Source organism: Podarcis bocagei (assembly GCF_964188305.1).
Source record: "Podarcis bocagei genome assembly, chromosome: 11".
Lineage (NCBI taxonomy): Eukaryota > Metazoa > Chordata > Lepidosauria > Squamata > Lacertidae > Podarcis > Podarcis bocagei.
The window spans coordinates 4,046,241-4,065,334 of record NC_138136.1 but is presented as its reverse complement, the minus strand read 5'-3'; the positions used below and the strand labels follow the sequence as shown (position 1 = coordinate 4,065,334).

Here is a 19,094-nt window from a genome sequence, read left to right as displayed (position 1 = left end):
AAGGAGGGTGTGCCCCCAACTGCTCTAGCATCAGCCACATGCCTGAAGCTGTTTTTGCGGCAAACACAAATATTTTACCTTCAGTTACTGCTAAATACAAATACTCAACTGTGAGTAAACGATATGTTTTAAACTTACATTTCAGTCTGCAGCATGTTTCTTTGATAAATGGGGTAATAAAGGGGAGATCAGCCTAACAGCTAATTCTTATGCTTCTAATTAAACTGCCTAAGATGGGATTTAAACTCTGCTCGGCTCCACACTTTTAACCACAAGTGGTAAGTGAGTCTGTAGGGGAATAAAATATAGTTAATTATATCCCCTCACCTACCTAAAACGAAGTGTGAAGCATTTGGCAGAAGATGTAGAATGCAAGGGGAGCTGAGCAGACTGAGTACAATTGCTTTTGCATCAGTGCCCATAAGAAACACCCAGTTCCAAAAAGTAGACTCAGAAGCAAGTCCTATTGTATTCAATGGAGCTTACTCCATTGAAAATGTTATGTACTGAAGTTCTCACCCTGGGCCAGCAGGGGGATACTGTACATAGTTATGCAAATAAGGGATGTTCAGTGATGTTCAGTGATTTGATAGTTTTAGAAAATTGTTACAGTTACATGGTACTGGAGCTCTATATAAGCAGGCTGACTGAATCCCTCAATTCAGTTCTGTTCTGGCCTCTGAATAATCAAGAGCTGTTTGAAGAATTGCTGTGTCGTCTGATATGTTCACCTACAACTTAACAAAAAATATAGACGAATCAAGAACAACATTTTTGAATGGAATGCTCCTTGTCTGCTTCCAGCAGCAGATGGCATGGTGGGGCACTGTTGCACAGCTGACCTCTAGTTGGTTGCTGCTGCTTACAAAAAAGTAGAGGCATGAGGTAGTGGCAAGGCTGGTGCAGTATACCTGTGGAGTCAATCTGGCATTCCTCCACCTCTACCTCCGGTTAAGCAGCAGCTATTTGACCAACAAGGGGTCAGGTGAGTGGAGGTGCCCCACCATGCTTTCTACTCTGTTATTCCTGCTCAAAATAAAAGAAAGTATACTGGGCTGTTACCTCGTGGTTTGCAGCGAAGCAGGTGGAATAAAATCAACAAGAGGGTTTCTTCTAAAGTATGCTATACTGAAGTAACAGAACAATCCCATACATGCCTGTTTAGAAGTGAGTTTAATGAGACTTGTTCCGAGGCGAGTTTGTATAGGATTACAGCCTTAGACATCAATCCAATGCACATTAACCTGGCAGTAAGCTCACTGAACACAGTGGGAGTTCTTCTGAGTAAACATGCATCCGATAGTGAGGTAAGAGACTTTCCAAGTATTATATAACAATAGAATTTTACATTTTTGCCAAAGCTAATTTTATTCACATCTTTGAACCCTTCTATGTTGCAAGCCCTCTGTTGTCCAATTAATTAATTTGCCAGTAGACCACTAAGAAAAAAAGAAATTAAAAAAACACTTGTATTCCAAGACATTTTCCTCCTCTACAGTTTCCACAAAACTCCACCCCAAAAGGTCATAAGCAGAACATAACACAGCTGCCTGGCTGTTCCACAAATTACCCATCACTCAGAGGCTCACCCAAACAACTTCCAGTATTTTGTGCAGCTTAAGATAAATCCAAATCCAGTGATTCATCCAAAATTCACATTCTAATTTAAAGAACATTAAGAATATAATTTACAGCTAAGAGAGCAACAAATTCTTCATACTCTATGGAGAATTAATACATCTGTGTGCCTTCCAATTTCTTAAGACTTCAAAGAACCTTGTCCTTAAGCCATAGTTCATTGATAGTACAGATAAGCAACAATTTCCCACATTTTTCCATTATCCCCAGACATTATACTTCAGCATGTATACTAGGAGTGGGAAACCAAATATGCCCCCCTCCAGGCTGCTCCCCACTCCATGACCCTGCTGACTTTCCGCCCTCTTGTTTTTGCCTGGCTGGAATGTGCCATTGAGCTCTGGTGTTTTTGGGTTGTCTGCATGGAGGAGAAAGGCAGCATCTGCACTTGTTGCTGTGCCCACTTCCGCTTCTGCCTCCACCCACCACTGCCATCTGGCCTCTGGAAGGCTGCATAGAAGGGGATGTGGCCCTCAGGGTGGAAAAGGTTCACCACCCTTTATATATACCATAACATTCTGTCTGAGAAAATCAGTCACATTGGATTAGGTGTGGTGACAACATTTGAACTACATCAGGGCTGTACAATAGAGTAACAGAATTGGATGCAAAAATTGTTCCAATGTAATGTTCTAATTTACTGGGCTATGTAACACCCTGTTCTTCTTTGGTTTGCATGTGAGTTGTTTGTTCATGTTTGGTGATGCACACACCTGCTGCTAATTATGTAAGTCCTGGTTGTATATTCAGGTATCAGCATTGCATCTTATCAGATATGAAGGCTGAGGAAGGGATAAATATTGGTGCGTGCCTTGCTTTTGCCCTGCAGTTGACAAAACCAAGTAGTTTACCCACTGGCTATCTTAGCTCTGTTTTGTACATATTCTTGAATACAATTTAAAGGGGAAAAAGTGAAAAGTGCCACTCAATTTGATCCTTGGTGTTTGCTCCAAATGAGCATGTCCAAAATGAATGGAGGTACACAAAGCATCAGCCACTGCCTTCAGCACCAACCTCTCCCTCCTCTTGCCTCCCCAAGGCCCACTTATCTGGGGCTGGAGAAGGGGAAGGAGCAGATGTAGCAGCAAGCACTCCAGTTCCACAGCAAAGCATTACGTCTCCCTGAGGAAGGGACTGGAACTACAAGCCCCACCAGTTTCCATGTCAGTTTCCACTGACAAAAAGGGAAGGAGCCTCCTGTGTGGAGCTGGAGCATCTGCTTCACAGCCTCTCCTTTCTCCTGTTCCAGATGAGCACTTGCGAGGGCAAGGGAAGAACTGAGTGGGTACTCAAGGTGTGGATCTATTGGGAGGTATTCACAGTCTGCTTGCAAAACGCTATAAACAGACCATGCTTGACCTATACCTACTTAGAAGAAGTCAAACAAGGAAACATACTTTGATTTCTTGAGAGATTCCCTGCAGATAATACTTAAATAGCCCTGGTGTGAATTTTCAAAACATTTATGGAGCATTTGGCTGCCTCTACTCCTATTTATTTTCTCAAATAATGGTCGAAAATATATGAGATCATGTTTAACATTAGTTGCAACACTGCTGGGATTCATCCATCAGTATTATGAATTATACTGGATTATATCCATCAGTATTATGAATTCCCATCCGGAATGTTTACATGACGAAGCTCAGTTATTACTATATTGAGTTCTAGAAATATAATGCAAGTTATAGTTACTGACAGTGGGAAAGCTCTTAGTGTATATAAAAATTTCCATATCAAAGTGTGATCAAACGGTTGTAAAAAAAAAAGTTGTAAGGCTTTTCGGGGGGGGGGGAGTTTCTACTGATGAATTTTTCCTTTGGTTGTTTGCTGAATAGTAGTCTAGACAGTGAACTCTCTCCCACATTAGGAAGAAAACATTCAAAGAATTGAATCCAGACTGGATTGTGTGGAAAGACCCTGATTCTTCCCTCAGCGCTACAGCTTTTGTCATCAGTTAATATGAAAAAACACACTCTTAAACTTAAAAAACAAAATCATATTACACCACTGCCAGGACTCAGCCAGACTTTGCAGATCTTTAGGACATGTACTTGGACCTAGAATCTGGGGTGACTATCAGGAACAAAGACATGTGGATGAGGTCTATATATCAGCTTCCTAACAAGAGACTTTCAGGCTGTGGTATTCAACAAAGTTTTATTCACAGTAGTGTCAATGAAATTAATGAACCTGTCATGTTCATTTATCTCAGTGGGTCTACTCTGAGTAAAACTTTATTGAATACCACCCAGTCAACCAAATATTTTTGTGGGGGGAAAACAGCATGATGCCAGACAAAGTATTGTGTGAAATACAACTGGCATTTTTCTGGATTTATAACAAGTGGGTAATTATTGTAAACGGGTGAAAATAGGCCATATTTCATCTGGGTTAAAGACTCAGTTTGGCACTCCCCACCACACAGACACACACAAAGAGGCTGGAAGCCTCAATGGTGCCCCCTGGAGGCTTCATCCGGGACAAAAAACCTCCCATAGCTACGGTTCAGGTGTAAGCATCTAAATAATCCCAGAACAAGGTTTAATTTTGATCAAGTTCAGGCTATATTTCCAAGTTAGATAAATATGATTTATTATTTACAGGTTCTGCCTTGTTGACAGAAGAGATGCAGTTTTCTTCATCTAAGGCAGGTATCTTCCACATTTAACCCCAACCCAAATATGCATTTGGGGACCCATTTTGTAATCTTTTAATCAATAGTAATTTCTGTGTTAATTGTGCACAGGGCTGAGCCTATGGACTTATTCTGTCTTCCTGTGTTTACATTTATTACGCTTCTCCTAGGCTCAGCCCTGTGCACAAGTAAGACAGATATTGCTAGCATTCCTTACCTCAATACAGTGGTACCTCGAGTTAAGAACTTAATTCGTTCTGGAAGTCCATTCTTAACCTGAAACTGTTCTTAACCTGAGGTACCACTTTAGCTAATGGGGATTCCTGCTGCCGCCGCTGTACGATTTCTGTTCTCAACCTGAAGCAAAGTTATTAACCCGAGATAATATTTCTGGGTTAGCAGAGTCTGTAACCTGAAGCGTCTGTAACCCGAGGTACCACTGTAATATCCACCTATATCGACCCCACAGCCTTTCCTTTAGCACTTAGGAATTGAGGTTGCCACTCACCTGGTTAGCCTGTCAGCATTTTGGACCTCTGTTTTGGCAGAGGGAGGGAGCTAACCTCTTTGTTGCCTATTCATGCCTTACTGTGCTCCTGAGGTAAGTACCAAATGTTATGGGGCTTTCCCTACAGCTGTTCCCTCTCCTCTTCTCCCTTTCTCAGCCTCAAGCCTACAGCCCCATCTCAACGTTTGTTTTCCGCAGTATGCTGGGAGAAGAAGCCTGCCCTTCAGCCTGGTCTTGGCTATTACTAGAGAAGTGTTTTGCAAATACTAACACTGGCAAGAGCCATTGTTCCTGCCTCCTCGCACATAACAATGTGATGGATTTCAGACCCTTTGTAACACAGATTTATGGGTTGGGTGGTCTCATATTTTGATAGTTTCAGATATTACAGTAATTTGCTTCACTTTTCAAACAATCAGAAGCAATTTCAATTCATTAAATAAGTAATCATATTTTTTGTGTTATGAAAAAACTATGTTTTACAACAAAGATTAAGATGTGACAAGAAAAGTCATTTGCAGATAATATTACTGTATTAACTTTTTCCCAAGTACTGTATTGGTAACAATCTAATTATAACAAAAGCACTGATTTACTTAAGACAGTATCAGCTTTTCAATTACCATCTCTTATTGTCCCTTATTCAAATTCTTATGTCTTTTTTATAATCCCGTACTCATGCCCTGTAAATTCAGCAATAGCAATGTGACTAGTGCTAGATGCTGGCTCAAAATTATGTTTCCAGTCTTGTGAAATCAACAAAAGGGAAGTTTGCCTGGTGCCTTCATTATACATGTTTAGGCGCCAGGCAAAAACATTCATTTTTAACCAGGCCTTTGGTTGATTTGATTGACATCCTATGCCCTTTTAAAACGTGGGGTTTTTGGGGGGGTTATTGGGTTGTTTTTATTTTTATTATGTATTTTGTGGTTTTATATTTTGATTTTATTCTGTGAACCGCCCTGAGACCTCCGGGTATAAGTCAGTGTATAAATTAAATAAACAACAACAACAAAACAAGCTAAAGCAGGTTTTTCAATTTTATGGTTAATTTTAACTACTTTTATGCTATACCCCTTTAGAATTGCTCCTGTACTCCTATTGTATACTGCTTAGAAACTGTGGTTTAAAATAATATTTAAAATAAATGCAAGCAAGTACAATTGGTTATAAGTGATATGTTGCAGCCAAACAGTAACATTTGTAGTAGAGACATTGAATGGTATCTAAGTCATTCCCAGAATAGACTCAATGGACGTCACACCTAATCTGTCCAATTGATTTCAGTGAGACTACTCTACTTAAGTCTGGATACAAACCAATATTCTCAGAAACTAGGTATAATTCTCATTCATGCACACAAATATGGTCCCACATCTGGCTTTATTTTGTAAGAAACCGAAGATAGTAAACATAAAAGCTGATTGTATGTGCCACTTGCATATTTTTAGTTCACAAGCCAGAAACACTGATCTATGATAAACCACTAAGCAGTGGCTAAATATAAACTAACTTCAAGCAAGTGAGAGTCTACTAGAATATAACTACAGTCCAAATCCATCTTGATGTGGAGGCATATGCCCACATGTCTTAATTTTTCTCCAAATATCTCGATGTAAACGCAGCAAAAAAGCCAAAAATGTGCAAAGGCTAATGTCTTAATGACTGTTCATATCACTCAAATCTTACTTTGCTTCCAGAGCCAGTGCAATGATTCCTGCAGCCATAGGTGCCGATGCTGATGTTCCCGTGTGGCTGTCTGTGCAACGCTGCCTCAAGTCTGTGGTGATCTGGGGAAAAGGAGAGTATGTAATTGATGGCATGGTTTATTCATTTATTTTTTTATTCCTTAGTTTTATATACTGCCCTTTGTCAAAATATCTCAGGGCAGTTCACAAGATTGTAGGAATCAAAAACATGTTTCAGTTTCAAAAGTTTCAAAAACATGTTTCAAATGACTTATGAGCATGTGAAATATATTTAATTACTGATTGGGAAGAATTTTGTTTAATTTTTTTTTAAAAAAAGTCTTTGGTTTGAATTCTTTAAAGCAAGAGGATAAACTAGCTGCCTTGAAATTTCAAGCAACAGGTGAAATTGAAAGTCATTAAAATAATGGGTTTTATTACCGAGTTCTATCAGTTCATTAATTTTCAATATTCTATGCTAACAATGCATGAAAAATTAAACTCCACCCTGCTTAAGTTTTGTATCTGTCAAAAAATGAACTGAAGATCATTATTACCTGCACCATCAGTTGCTACAGAAAAGAAAGTTACCAAAACATAGGGTGTGGGGAGTAAAGCAGTCCACACTAGGTGTGGATATAAGCTGCTTGGAGAAAGGTTGGGTACTGTGCCTTGGCTACTCAAGTAGACATAATGATCCTCAGGAATATAATAGCCTGAGGGAACAATGTACAAAGCTGCTAAAACAATAATGTGGAATGCCGATTGAAAAGATAAATGCAATTGCCAGTAGAAAAGTTAACAGGGAGCCAAGAAGGTGACATACAATAGGAACTGAATTATGTATGTGCTAAAAAAAGCTTGGAAGTCAGAATAACAATATGCAGGGAAGAAACTTATGTGAAAATAAAATTCTTACTTTCTCAACAGTTGTCAGGAATAAAACAAATACCCCACGCCAAGTCTAATACTACTGCATTCAGGTGCACTCAAGAAATAATGGCAATACAGCGGTACCTCGGGTTACATACGCTTCAGATTACATACGCTTCAGGTTACAGACTCCGCTAACCCAGAAATAGTACCTCGGGTTAAGAACTTTGCTTCAGGATGAGAACAGAAATTGTGCTCCAGCGGCGCGGCAGCAGCAGGAGGCCCCATTAGCTAAAGTGGTACCTCAGGTTAAGAACAGTTTCAGATTAAGAACGGACCTTCGGAACGAATTAACCCGAGGTACCACTGTATAAGAACACTACTTCTATCTATATATCATGGGCTTGACATATCCCCGAGTTCTAAAACTTTGTCACAGCTATCCTTCATAAGTAATGGCATACTAGTTTGACTCCAATCAGGGCCATAGCAAGAAATATTATTGTTGTTGCTGTTATTATTATTTGATTAAATAGACACCCCATAAAAGAAAATATTATTGGTTGTTTACAAACTTAATTTTTTTTAAAAAAAAACACTTGCATTCATCATATACTAACTACTAACAAAAACAATCCCATGAATCATATCAACAGCAGCAACAGTGAAACAATCAGAAGTATATGGACCATTCCATACAACCTGCAACAATCTACTTAACCTGGTGTTGGAAAGTTGTTAAAAGTGTGTGCCAGGCAGGCTTAGCTGAGAGAGCATTCCATAGCTGGGAGGCCACAACTGAAAAAGTCCCCTTCCATGACACCACCCTCTGGTAGCTGTTGTAGTGGTGGGAGATAAGGGTAAAGATAAGGGGTCGGGTGGCGCTGTGAGTTTAACCACAGAGCCGAGGACTTGCCGATCAGAAGATTGGCGGTTCGAATCCCCACGACGGGGTGAGCTCCCGTTGCTCGGTCCCTGTTCCTGCCAACCTAGCAGTTCGAAAGCACGTCAAAGTGGAAGTAGATAAACAGGTACCGCTCCGGCGGGAAGGTAAACGGCGTTTCTGTGCGCTGCTCTGGTTCGCCAGAAGTGACTTAGTCTTGCTGGCCACGTGACCTGGAAGCTCTACGCCGGCTCCCTCGGCCAATAAAGTGAGATGAGTGCCACAACCCCAGAGTCGGCCACGACTGGACCTAATGGTCAGGGGTCCCTTTACCTTTACCTTACTAGCCCAAGATGTGGTTCTGCGTTAAGAAGAATTCATATGGTGACTCTCCTACTAGCAATAACACTTTAAGAAGTCTTGCTGCATCATCCAGATGCCACCCATCCTCATGGTGCTGCCTGAAACAGGTTGCTTTTCCTTACCCCATGGCAGGCTCAACCCTAAGAGGGGAGTCATTGTAAGTCAATGCAAAACAACAAAACCTTAATACAAGTACTCATATTTGTCTGCTGATTAAGTTTCCTTCTATTCAAATTATAAAGGCTGAAAATAAATGTTAAGTGTTTGACAGTTATCAGTCATGCCTTTGAATTCACTATTCAGAGAGACTGGAAAGCAGTGCTGCTTAATTCTTGCAGTAAACATATAGAGAGCAGAATCACATGCACTTGTGGTGTTGCTTAAGCCCTCAAACAAGGAACACCTAAGAAACAGAAGCCATTCAAAAAAGAGAAACACACTGTTGCCTTTCAGCGCTTATAGCACATGAAAACTCTGTTGGGTCAGTTTCAGAAATTAGCAGAGAAAGGGAGAGCAGGCCTAGCCTCATGACCAAAGAGAGAAACATGCAACTGGTTTGGGATGTTCAGCTCTAGCAGTTTTCTTCATCCCATTCTAGATGCCAACCTCTTACTTTAACTTCTGTAAAAAAACAGGCTTTCATGCAGGATCAGGGTGAATGGGAGCTGTGCAAGCTGTTTTTGCTTGGTTAGACTCTTCCAAGGTTTTCCTCAGTTCCTCAATTCCCAGGACAGGTGTTGGCTGTTTTTGGATTGCAGCCGTGAGATGGGAAAGCCTGTTTTGTGAGCAGCTTCCATGTGGGCAAGTCCTGGATCCAAGCTGATTTCCCCCCCAGTTGTTTGTTTTAGTAGATTTCATACACGATCTACAGTAGAACTAAAACTGTGGGCAACAATCCTACATACAATCAATCACAATTTTGAGTTTCAGCTAATTAAAGAGCCATTTCCTTGGCAAGTATGTTGAAGAAAACTCATTGAGATGTCCCATTTTAGGTCAACAGCAGTTAAGATATTTAGATGAAAGTCTTAAGGCTTAACACGACCCCCCCCCCCCCGTTGAATGGTTGCGGCTAAGATTGCCTTGTCAGGAACAGCTTATATCCATCTTCAAAAACGAAGAGTGGGACCACCAAGAAGCAAGCAACCTTCAAGAAGAAAAATGATGTTTGAGATTCCAGGACCACTGAAGAACAACCTCATTAATCACAATGTAGAAATGTGAAGTTTGGCAGGGGTATAAATTTGACATAAAAAGAGGATGAGTGTGTGAAAGATGTCAGTCCATTCAAGAGGGCAGGGACTGCACTAATTCTCCATCTTTTAACCACAGCTGATTAAACCCGCCTGCTCCATATGCTATCCCAACTGCTATCTCATGTTTGAGCTTGGCAATTATTTTAATGTGCCAGGTAAAATGACTTCAACTGAACTCAAATAACCATTTCATACGACTGGCACTATATAAATTTACATGACCAAAACAGCATAGTTTCACAGATTTCAGAACAAGTGTAACCTTTCTAATAAACGTGGAAAAAGAAGCCTTACATGCCATTCCTATTGCAACATTCCTGCAATACTACAATGGTTGTGTGGTTAATGGTTTTAGAACCTCTAAATAGTATTATTTGTTTGGTTTGTGAGCAGAACTGAGATTTTGCCCTTCTAAAGGAGGCCTGGCTGTGGCTTACACGCCACAGCTGACAGCCCATCCATCCCCAGGGCCATCTGTTAGCTGGGGCCGGCTGCCTTTCAAAGGACTTTGCAGGCATGGATAACACTGGCTATCAGCAAGCACAATCTATGCCTTCACATATCTTTGTTCCCAAGGAGCGGGACTGGGATGGGGTGCCATCAAGAATTGATACATGACTTCAAATATGTCTAGCCACCCCATTCTAGCCTTGCTGCCAGGCAAGGGATGCTACATCCAATTTAGGATGTATGAATCTCTAAGGGGTTCTGGAGAGGAAGATTGCTGTAGTCTATCAGGCAGTATGATCCTCAGCTAATTCTGCTGCCCCCCCCCCCAGCTTTTGATGTTCAGTTGCACTCTTTAAGGGCCTCATTATGAATTTTCAGGATGAGCAGTTTTGTGCTTACCTACACCTATCTAGATGACTAAGTTGCAACACGTTTCTTCAAGTGACTTGCTCTGATATTAGGGAGAAACTGCATTTCTATGCAGCTATTATGAAGGCATGCTATTGGGAAAGGTCAATTATTCAGGTCAAACATAGTTCCCTTGCTGATCACATTATCACTGTTTTGATCTTAAACCTATTACAATAGATTTCATGTTTCTTTCTTGAGCCTGTAATGTTTGTAACATTATTAACCTGTTAAAGGTTTCGAGTTGGTTGTTCCTCAAAGTGAAAATACAACCCTAATGGAATCTTGAAGGAATCATTTCTTTCCTATTGTGGCACTTTATGATAGAAGGGCAAACAACATGCTAAACTGATTTTTGTTGTTGTTGTTGTTAACTGAATCTGAATACACAATACATTGGTACCTCGGGTTACAGACCCTTCAGGTTACAGACTCCACTAACCCAGAAATAGTGCTTCAGGTTAAGAACTTTGCTTCAGGATGAGAACAGAAATCGTGCTCCGGCGGTGTGGCAGCAGCAGGAGGCCCCATTAGCTAAAGTGGTGCTTCAGGTTAAGAACATTTTCAGGTTAAGTACGGACCTCTGGAACAAATTAAGTACTTAACCAGAGGTACCACTGTACTTAGTTGAATACCAACAACAGCAACAAGCTTTACAATAGATCAGTACAAGCTGAATAAACCAAGGATTTAGAAACTTTTTATCAAATCACCTCTTGAACCACCCAAAGAGAATGCGGTCTCTTTTGTAATTCCACCTACCACACAGGAAATGGAAAACCACTGATTACATTTTATAATACATTCTACCTATCCGGATACATCCTATTATGCCTTACAATTAGGCCTTACAATCTATGTTATTAGTGAATACACGATTCAAACTTTTAGTTTCATAGAACAGGCCAGCACAAATTCCACTCCACCAAAGTTTCCTTGGTGCAAGGCTTACCACTGTGTAAAACTCTGAAATTTGGACCAGCTTATGTGTAAATGCACATCACTTGATTTCTTATGCATGTATTACTCAGTACTTGAAATAAAAAATCCCTTCCAGTAGCACCTTAAAGACCAACTAAGATAGTTCTTGGTATGAGCTTTCGTGTGCATGCACACTTCTTCAGATATACTGAAACAGAAGTTGCCAGATCCTTCTATATAGTGAGAAGGTGGGGAGGGGTATTACTCAGAAGGGTGGTGGGAATGGGAGATTGGCAGGTAGTTGAGATGAGCATCATACCAAGAACTAACTTAGTTGGTCTTTAAGGTGCCACTGGAAGGAATTTTTTTATTTTGACTATGGCAGACCAACACGGCTACCTATCTGTAACTCAGTACTTGAAGACTCTTAGCTGAAGTTTAAAAGCTTTGTTTTTGAGGTGATGTGAGATGCACTGAACTGCAGCATTTGGCCTGTGAAAGACTCATCTCCTCATGTGAGAACTTGCTGTTGCAGGAATCATCACATCAAGTGAGCATCCTTGTGTGAACCAACTCTAATGTGAATGTGGGAAATCTATATATATACCTCACTAATACGTACAGTAAGTATAATTGGTATATTTAAACATGTATTATCAGGCTCATGTATGGGAAGCATTTAGCTTATGAAATGTTGAGCTGGATTGTTAGAAAGATATAAAAGAAACACAAAGAGACAAAAAAAATTTAAGGCAACTCCTAGGACAGGAGTTGTGTAACTACTGCTGAATGTTGTCAATTTATTTCTTCGTTTTTACTGAAATATTCCAATAATTCCACACACAAGTCCCCTCCCCACAATATTTCCTTTTGTACACTGATTATGCAATTTCCACCATGTTTTAATGTCGTTTTCATTCCAATTCCAATATGTCTGTATGTATATATCTGTATAAAGGTAAAGGTACCCCTGCCCATACGGGCCAGTCTTGCCAGACTCTAGGGTTGTGCGCCCATCTCACTTAAGAGGCCGGGGGCCAGCGCTGTCCGGAGACACTTCCGGGTCACGTGGCCAGCGTGACAAAGCTGCATCTGGCGAGCCAGCGCAGCACACGGAAACGCCGTTTACCTTCCCGCCAGTAAGCGGTCCCTATTTATCTACTTGCACTTTAGGGGTGCTTTCGAACTGCTAGGTTGGCAGGCGCTGGGACCGAACGACAGGAGCGCACCCCGACGCGGGGATTCGAACCGCCGACCTTTCGATCGGCAAGCCCTAGGCGCTGAGGCTTTTACCCACAGCACCACCCGCGTCCCATATATCTGTATGGTCAGACATATTAAACATAATTCATTAATTCTAACATTCAGTCTTTCTGATGAGAAGTTTTCCCCATGACATTGTCTTAACCGAAGTGTCACCCTGTCAAAATGCATTCAGTTCCATCCTGAGATATGGACTCAGGATGTAGTAGCAATAATAATTTTGTAAATAAAATAAAAACACAAAACTGAGGGTAGCAAAGAAGATACTGTTATGAGTTTGTGGTGGCTAGGCTGTATACCTGATCCCTGCTTCTCACTACTGGATCCAGCATGGATTCAATTACTGGAATAGCCAGGCAGCCTAGTAATGGCCCACTATATATGGGTCGTTAAGGTAACACAGGGAGTGGTTCTGTGTCAGAGGATAAATGGGCAGCTCCCCCCCCCCCCGCTGTCTGTTAGTTAGAAAGACAAGAGGCCAAAGTTGAGAACTGAGTTATGTTAGCTAAGAAGATAGAAACAAAAGCTGCAGGCTGGATTTCCATTTTGAGCCCCTCCATCGTAGGATCAACTTGCACATATGTGTAAATAAACCATATATCACAAAGACACCAGAGTCTTTCCTGTGCCTCATTCTGAAGGAAACATGAATCTCACACCACTTGGGAGATTAGGATGGGGTACAACAATATATTACAACAGCTATTATGGAAGCACTTGCTATGAGAAAGCCTGACTATGCATTGCACCCCACACGGGACTCTCAGCAAGGCAACCAACACTTTTAGCTGTACTATTATTAAATAATTTTAAATGCACAAATTACTCTAAGCATGGTGTGTTAGAGATTCACATGGTATGTATCAGAAAGCCTTACCTACTAACTTACCTATTCTCAGGAAGCAATGTGCTCTAAATTAAATCATGTTTCCAAAGAAACAGGAAGTGGAAAACATCAGTATTGCACAAGAGGAGGAAGATATAAAATATCTTACCATGAACCAAAGGACCCACAACAAGATGATGAGAAATTTCATCAGAGGAATACGATTTACTGGGGAACTGAATAATCTGTTTTCCTATTATTATTATTATTATTAATCAATGAGACGAAGGAAGTAAGCCACACACAGATACATTAAAAAAGTAGATATGAATAGAAATATTACTGGAATGATGAATTACCTCAGAATTTGTCTTTAAATTAATCATTTGAAAACAGCAAAATTTCCAGGAGAGATGGTTAATATCCCAGATTACTAGAAGAAATGATAGACAATATTTTGAAAAACAGCTGATCTTAACTCCTTATTAGTAAGTAGCAAGAGACTGAAAAAGAGAAAATGTTGGGACAAATTTTTAAGGATGATGGAAAAATAGTAAAAGAACTGAACAGGATTTTTTCCTTCAATAGGATGATGATCAGGAGTTTTTGTTTCATTTTGTTTATTTGACTTTTGTGCAAACCAGTTTTTGCTTGTTTCTGCAAACCAATTTTTGCTTGCACAAAGTGGTTGAGAAATATAAGTACTGATTTTCTACTCCTTTGAATGTGCCTGGTGTTCTGAGCAAAATTTTCTAGCTCAAAAAATATATTCATCTGCATAAAGCCTTAGTTGATATACTTTCCTTTCCCACAAGATGAGTTAAAGACATGCTTTGATAGTGTTGAAAATATTACATACTATTTTCCTGTCATAGGATTCTCCGCTGCTGTAAGTTGTGGCAAGTGTAGATGCGCATTCTTCCAGATACCAAGGTTTCCGCCCACTTTCAGCTGTGCTGCTGATGGAGATCGTGTAGATGCTATTGGTGTAGCCATCACAGGAACAATGGTCCTTACTCCTTCCACCATTTCCAGAAGCCCAAACATAAATGGAACCCAAGCTGTTTCGGCCCTATTTGAAATAAGTAGGGAAAGGGTAGTTAATGCAATTTAGTAAGCATGTAGGTATACCTTATTTGTTCTCTTTTTTGGGGGGGTGCTATTTACAGCACAATCCCATACCTTTCTCCCCATAAACAAGTCCCACTGAGTTAAATGAGTTCCTCCCACATATGTGGGGTCAGGATAGAATATTCCCTGAAACCAATATATAGCTTGATTACCACTGCAGCCCACTCTCTTTCCCCCAGAATAACTGGCTTGGAGGTGAGCTGAGCAAATGGTGGGAAACTGCTTACTTTTAAGTACCTGAACTGGCCCAGACACAATGGAACAAATATTTCTGGTTTAAAATCTAATTTACATCTTAATTGCTATTGAACATTCATATAGGATTTGCAGTGTACCTTTATTATCTCTGAGAGCATAAAATTCCAAGATATCTGTGCATCTTTACTTGCTGGATTTCTTGTCCTCTTATTTTCCATTTCTCAAATTTCCAAGAATTAGAGAAGGCCAGAATTTTTGTCTTCTCATAATTTATTGAGAGTTTATTGGTTTCACAATAGGAAACCAGGGAGAATAGAAGACATTTCTGAGCTATTGTCAGTGATAATAAGGCCATATCATTTACATACAGTAACAGTAGGACTGGGATTTGATTGATTTTGGGGGCATGTGATTCTATTTTTTGAACGTGCTCTGGAAGATCTGATAAAAATAAATTAAAAAGAAAAGGGGCAAGAATACACCCTTGTTTTACATCTTTCGTATTAGGAATGTTGGAATTGAGGTGACCTTTGGCATTGTGTTTGATCTGGCAGATGTTAAAGGGATATAAATTCTGTATTAAGATCAGCAAGTGTTGATTGCTTCCTAACTCTACAAGTTTCTTCCACAATATCACATGATCAACTGATTCAAAGGCACCAAGAAAATCTGTGAAAACTGAATAAATCTTAGACTTGTTTTGAAGTCTATATTTTTCAACCAAATGTGTAAGTATGAGAAAATGGTCTAAGATAGAGCAGCCTTTGGAAAAACCTATTTGTTCTTTTCCCTGGTAAATTTAGATTTTTCATCCAGGTAAGTAATTTAAGTAAATGGCACTATTTAGCAGGAAGAAACTCCTATGAAAATCCTTGTTATTACATATTTTTCATGGCTGTTTATTTGTATATATCTTAAAATTTTATATATGGATGTTTTATGATGGCTTATATTTGCAATGCCTAATAAAGGTTTAGTGAAGGAAGGAAGTATTTTGATATGCTTTGGCTACTTACTCTGACTGTATACAATTTCTTCCATTTAAGTCCCATGGAAACTATAATGGTTGGGAGTTACTCGTGCGTAATCCTGCTCCGTTTGAACATTAGATTGCCTGGTTAAACCCTCTGGACTGCACAGCCCATCTCAGCGTGGCTGCCCTTAGTCACTCGTAGAATCTGTCTGTGGGCGTTTCTTAAAGCGTTGCCAACATAAGAGTTGTTTGACGCCCAATCGTCTCCGCCTCTCACTGCGCGGGAGTCTCCTGCGCAGGGTGGGCATGGGCAGCGGGGTGCTTGGGCTCTCCTCACTAACTTCCAACGAAGAGTCCTGGAGCCCCTGCACCTCCCTGTCCCGTTGCTCTCCTGGATCCCTGGTGTTACGCTCATTCTCTTCCCCTTCTTCCCAGCTGAGTCTCCCCCTAGCGCTGGGACCTTCTCCTGCAGAATTAGAGACCCTCTCCTTCTCCCGTGCCTCTGATGGCAGTTCCCTGACAGAAACCAATGGAATAGAGACTTCCGGGTTGGCGCGAACAGCTAATGGCGGATTCCCTCCGAGCTCCGGAGGGAATCAGCTCCGCTGGGGACGGGTCTTGCCGCGACGGCGACGCGAGGACCCTCAAAAACCTCAGGCGCGGATGCCTGAGGACCTGGTGACTCGGTGGGCACCTTAAGCGCCCTCCCCGACCCACGAAGAGCCTTTTTAAAGGCTACGGAGAGGATACGGAGAGCGGCGTGGTGCTGGGAGTAGACCGCTATCCCAGCGGAGCGAAGCCGTGTGCCATGGCTGAAGAGCGCTGACTTGTTTCCTTAAAATCGGACCTGAAAAGAAGCAACCCGTGAGTAGATTGGAATTTGGACTTTAAAATAAATCACCTTTGAATTTGATACGACCGGGGGATGTGTCAAAAGGAAGTCCGCACCCCCCCCTCCTGCAGAAGATTTAAAGCAATAGCAGAGAACTAAGCTGGAGTGCCTACCCTGTTGGGGTGAGTTAAAAAGACATTAACTTTCACGATTTGATAAAAGAAGCTTTGAGCTGGAGTGTAAGAGTGGGACTTTAGAAGACTTTCTTTTTTGCTGTGTGCAACCCCCCCTCCCGGGCCCAGGAGCGTCCTGCCTCTGAGCCTGCTGAAGAGGAAAGGAGTTTGACAGCTGTCAAAACTGTCAAACGGGCAACTTAATCTAAAAAATCTTTTTACTTAAGATCCCTCTGGACTAAAGGTGATACAATTGAATTAAAGTTGTTGGAAACAAAGAAACTAACGAGGCAGAGGGCTGTTGGAAAAAGATTACTAAGTATCAGATTCCCTCTAGGGGGATTTCTGAGACATTACAATGGCGGTGGATGGAAAGTTACTAGAGGAGCTAGAAAGAACGTTTTATCTTGTTGGAATTTTACAAGAGCAGAGTCTGACTATGAACAAACAGCTTATGACCTTGACTTCTGGAATAAACAGCTCTGCTGAATGTACTGAGGACTTGAATGAGAAAGAATCCACAGCTGAATTGGAAGAGATATCTCAAGAATCGAAGTCTAAACAAGGAGAGGAGAAAGTACAGATGGAAAGTACCAACCAGGAAGCTACACTAGTGGAGTATAAACAAGAAGACCTTTGGATCACATGGATTACAAATCTGCGAAAGATGCGAAAGATGTAGGAGGAGACCCCTAGAGCACTTGGATTACAGGAACTTAAAATAAAGAAGAAATACGACTGGGGCCTCCATTTCGAAGATGAAGGGCTTGTGGATCTTTTGCAGCAATGGTTTTCAAGTTCTCTTGTGGAAAGAAGATTTGGTTTGAATGAGACAGAACTTCTTCGAGATTTACTGACCAACATAAAGGACTACCAACAAGACCGGCGGAGAGGGACGGAAAGAGATTTGAAGGCCTCGGACGTGAGGAACCCAGGCTAAGAACTGTTATTATGGACATGTATTTGGGAAGGGACGGAAACCGGGGATGGGAGGGGAAAACAGAATTTTAACAACACTCATGACTTTTCGGCTTAATCAATACGTATTTTATCTAATATAAACTGGGGAACCGATGGAAGGGAACCTGAGTCCAACTTAGGAAAGAATCTAAATTTTCTATAAAAAATATTATATTAAGATGGTGAAGAGGAGAAAGAATAACTTGCTGACATAATTATGGAAATTGGGATGCTTGAAGGGGGGTGGGGGGAAGTCAAGGAACAAGGTTATGAAAGTAAGATTTCTGAAATTTTGCATGTTTTTGTCTTTGTCTATTTGTGTGTTATGTCTTTATAAAATCTGGAAAACCAATAAAATTTTTATTAAAAAAAAAAGAAACCAATGGAATAAGCTAGTTTCAACTAACAGTCAAAAAAGGGGAAAAGGTATACAGTCAAAAAAGGGGGAAAGAGAGGACCCAAATAATTATCGCCCAGTCAGTCTGACATCAATACCAGGGAAGATTCTGGAGCAGATCATTAAGCAAACAGTCTGTGAGCACCTAGAAAGGAATGCTGTGATCACCAATAGTCAGCATGGATTTCTGAAAAATAAGTCATGTCAGACTAACCTGATCTCGTTTTTTGACAGAATTACAAGCCTGGTAGATGAAGGGAACTCAGTGGATGTAGCCTACCTTGATTTCAGCAAGGCATTCGACAAGGTGCCCCATGATATTCTTGTAAAGAAGCTGGTAAAATGCGGTCTTGACTATGCTACCACTCAGTGGATTTGTAACTGGCTGACTGACCGAACCCAAAGGGTGCTCATCAATGGTTCCTCTTCATCCTGGAGAAGAGTGACTAGTGGGGTGCCACAGGGTTCTGTCTTGGGCCCGGTCTTATTCAACATCTTTATCAACGACTTGGATGATGGACTCAAGGGCATCCTGATCAAATTTGCAGATGACACCAAACTGGGAGGGGTGGCTAACACCCCCAGAGGACAGGATCATACTTCAAAACGACCTTGACAGATTAGAGAACTGGGCCAAAACAAACAAGATGAACTTTAACAGGGAGAAATTTAAAGTATTGCACTTGGGCAAAAAAAATGAGAGGCACAAATACAA

The 19,094-nt window shown here is 40.9% G+C and overlaps 1 protein-coding gene across 6 annotated transcripts in view; it reads right to left on the bottom strand.

Annotated features, from left to right (window-relative positions):
* Window positions 1-19,094, bottom strand: part of LOC308597669 (proprotein convertase subtilisin/kexin type 5-like) — a 176,652-nt gene that overhangs the window by 36,610 nt on the left and 120,948 nt on the right. For all 6 annotated transcript variants that reach the window (XM_081213612.1, XM_081213613.1, XM_081213611.1 and 3 more), the window contains 2 exons: window positions 14,575-14,787; window positions 6,474-6,574 (listed from right to left, as the gene is read on the bottom strand). In XM_081213612.1, coding sequence (XP_081069738.1) covers window positions 6,474-6,574; window positions 14,575-14,787 — 314 coding nt within the window. The remainder of the gene's footprint in view (window positions 1-6,473; window positions 6,575-14,574; window positions 14,788-19,094) is intronic.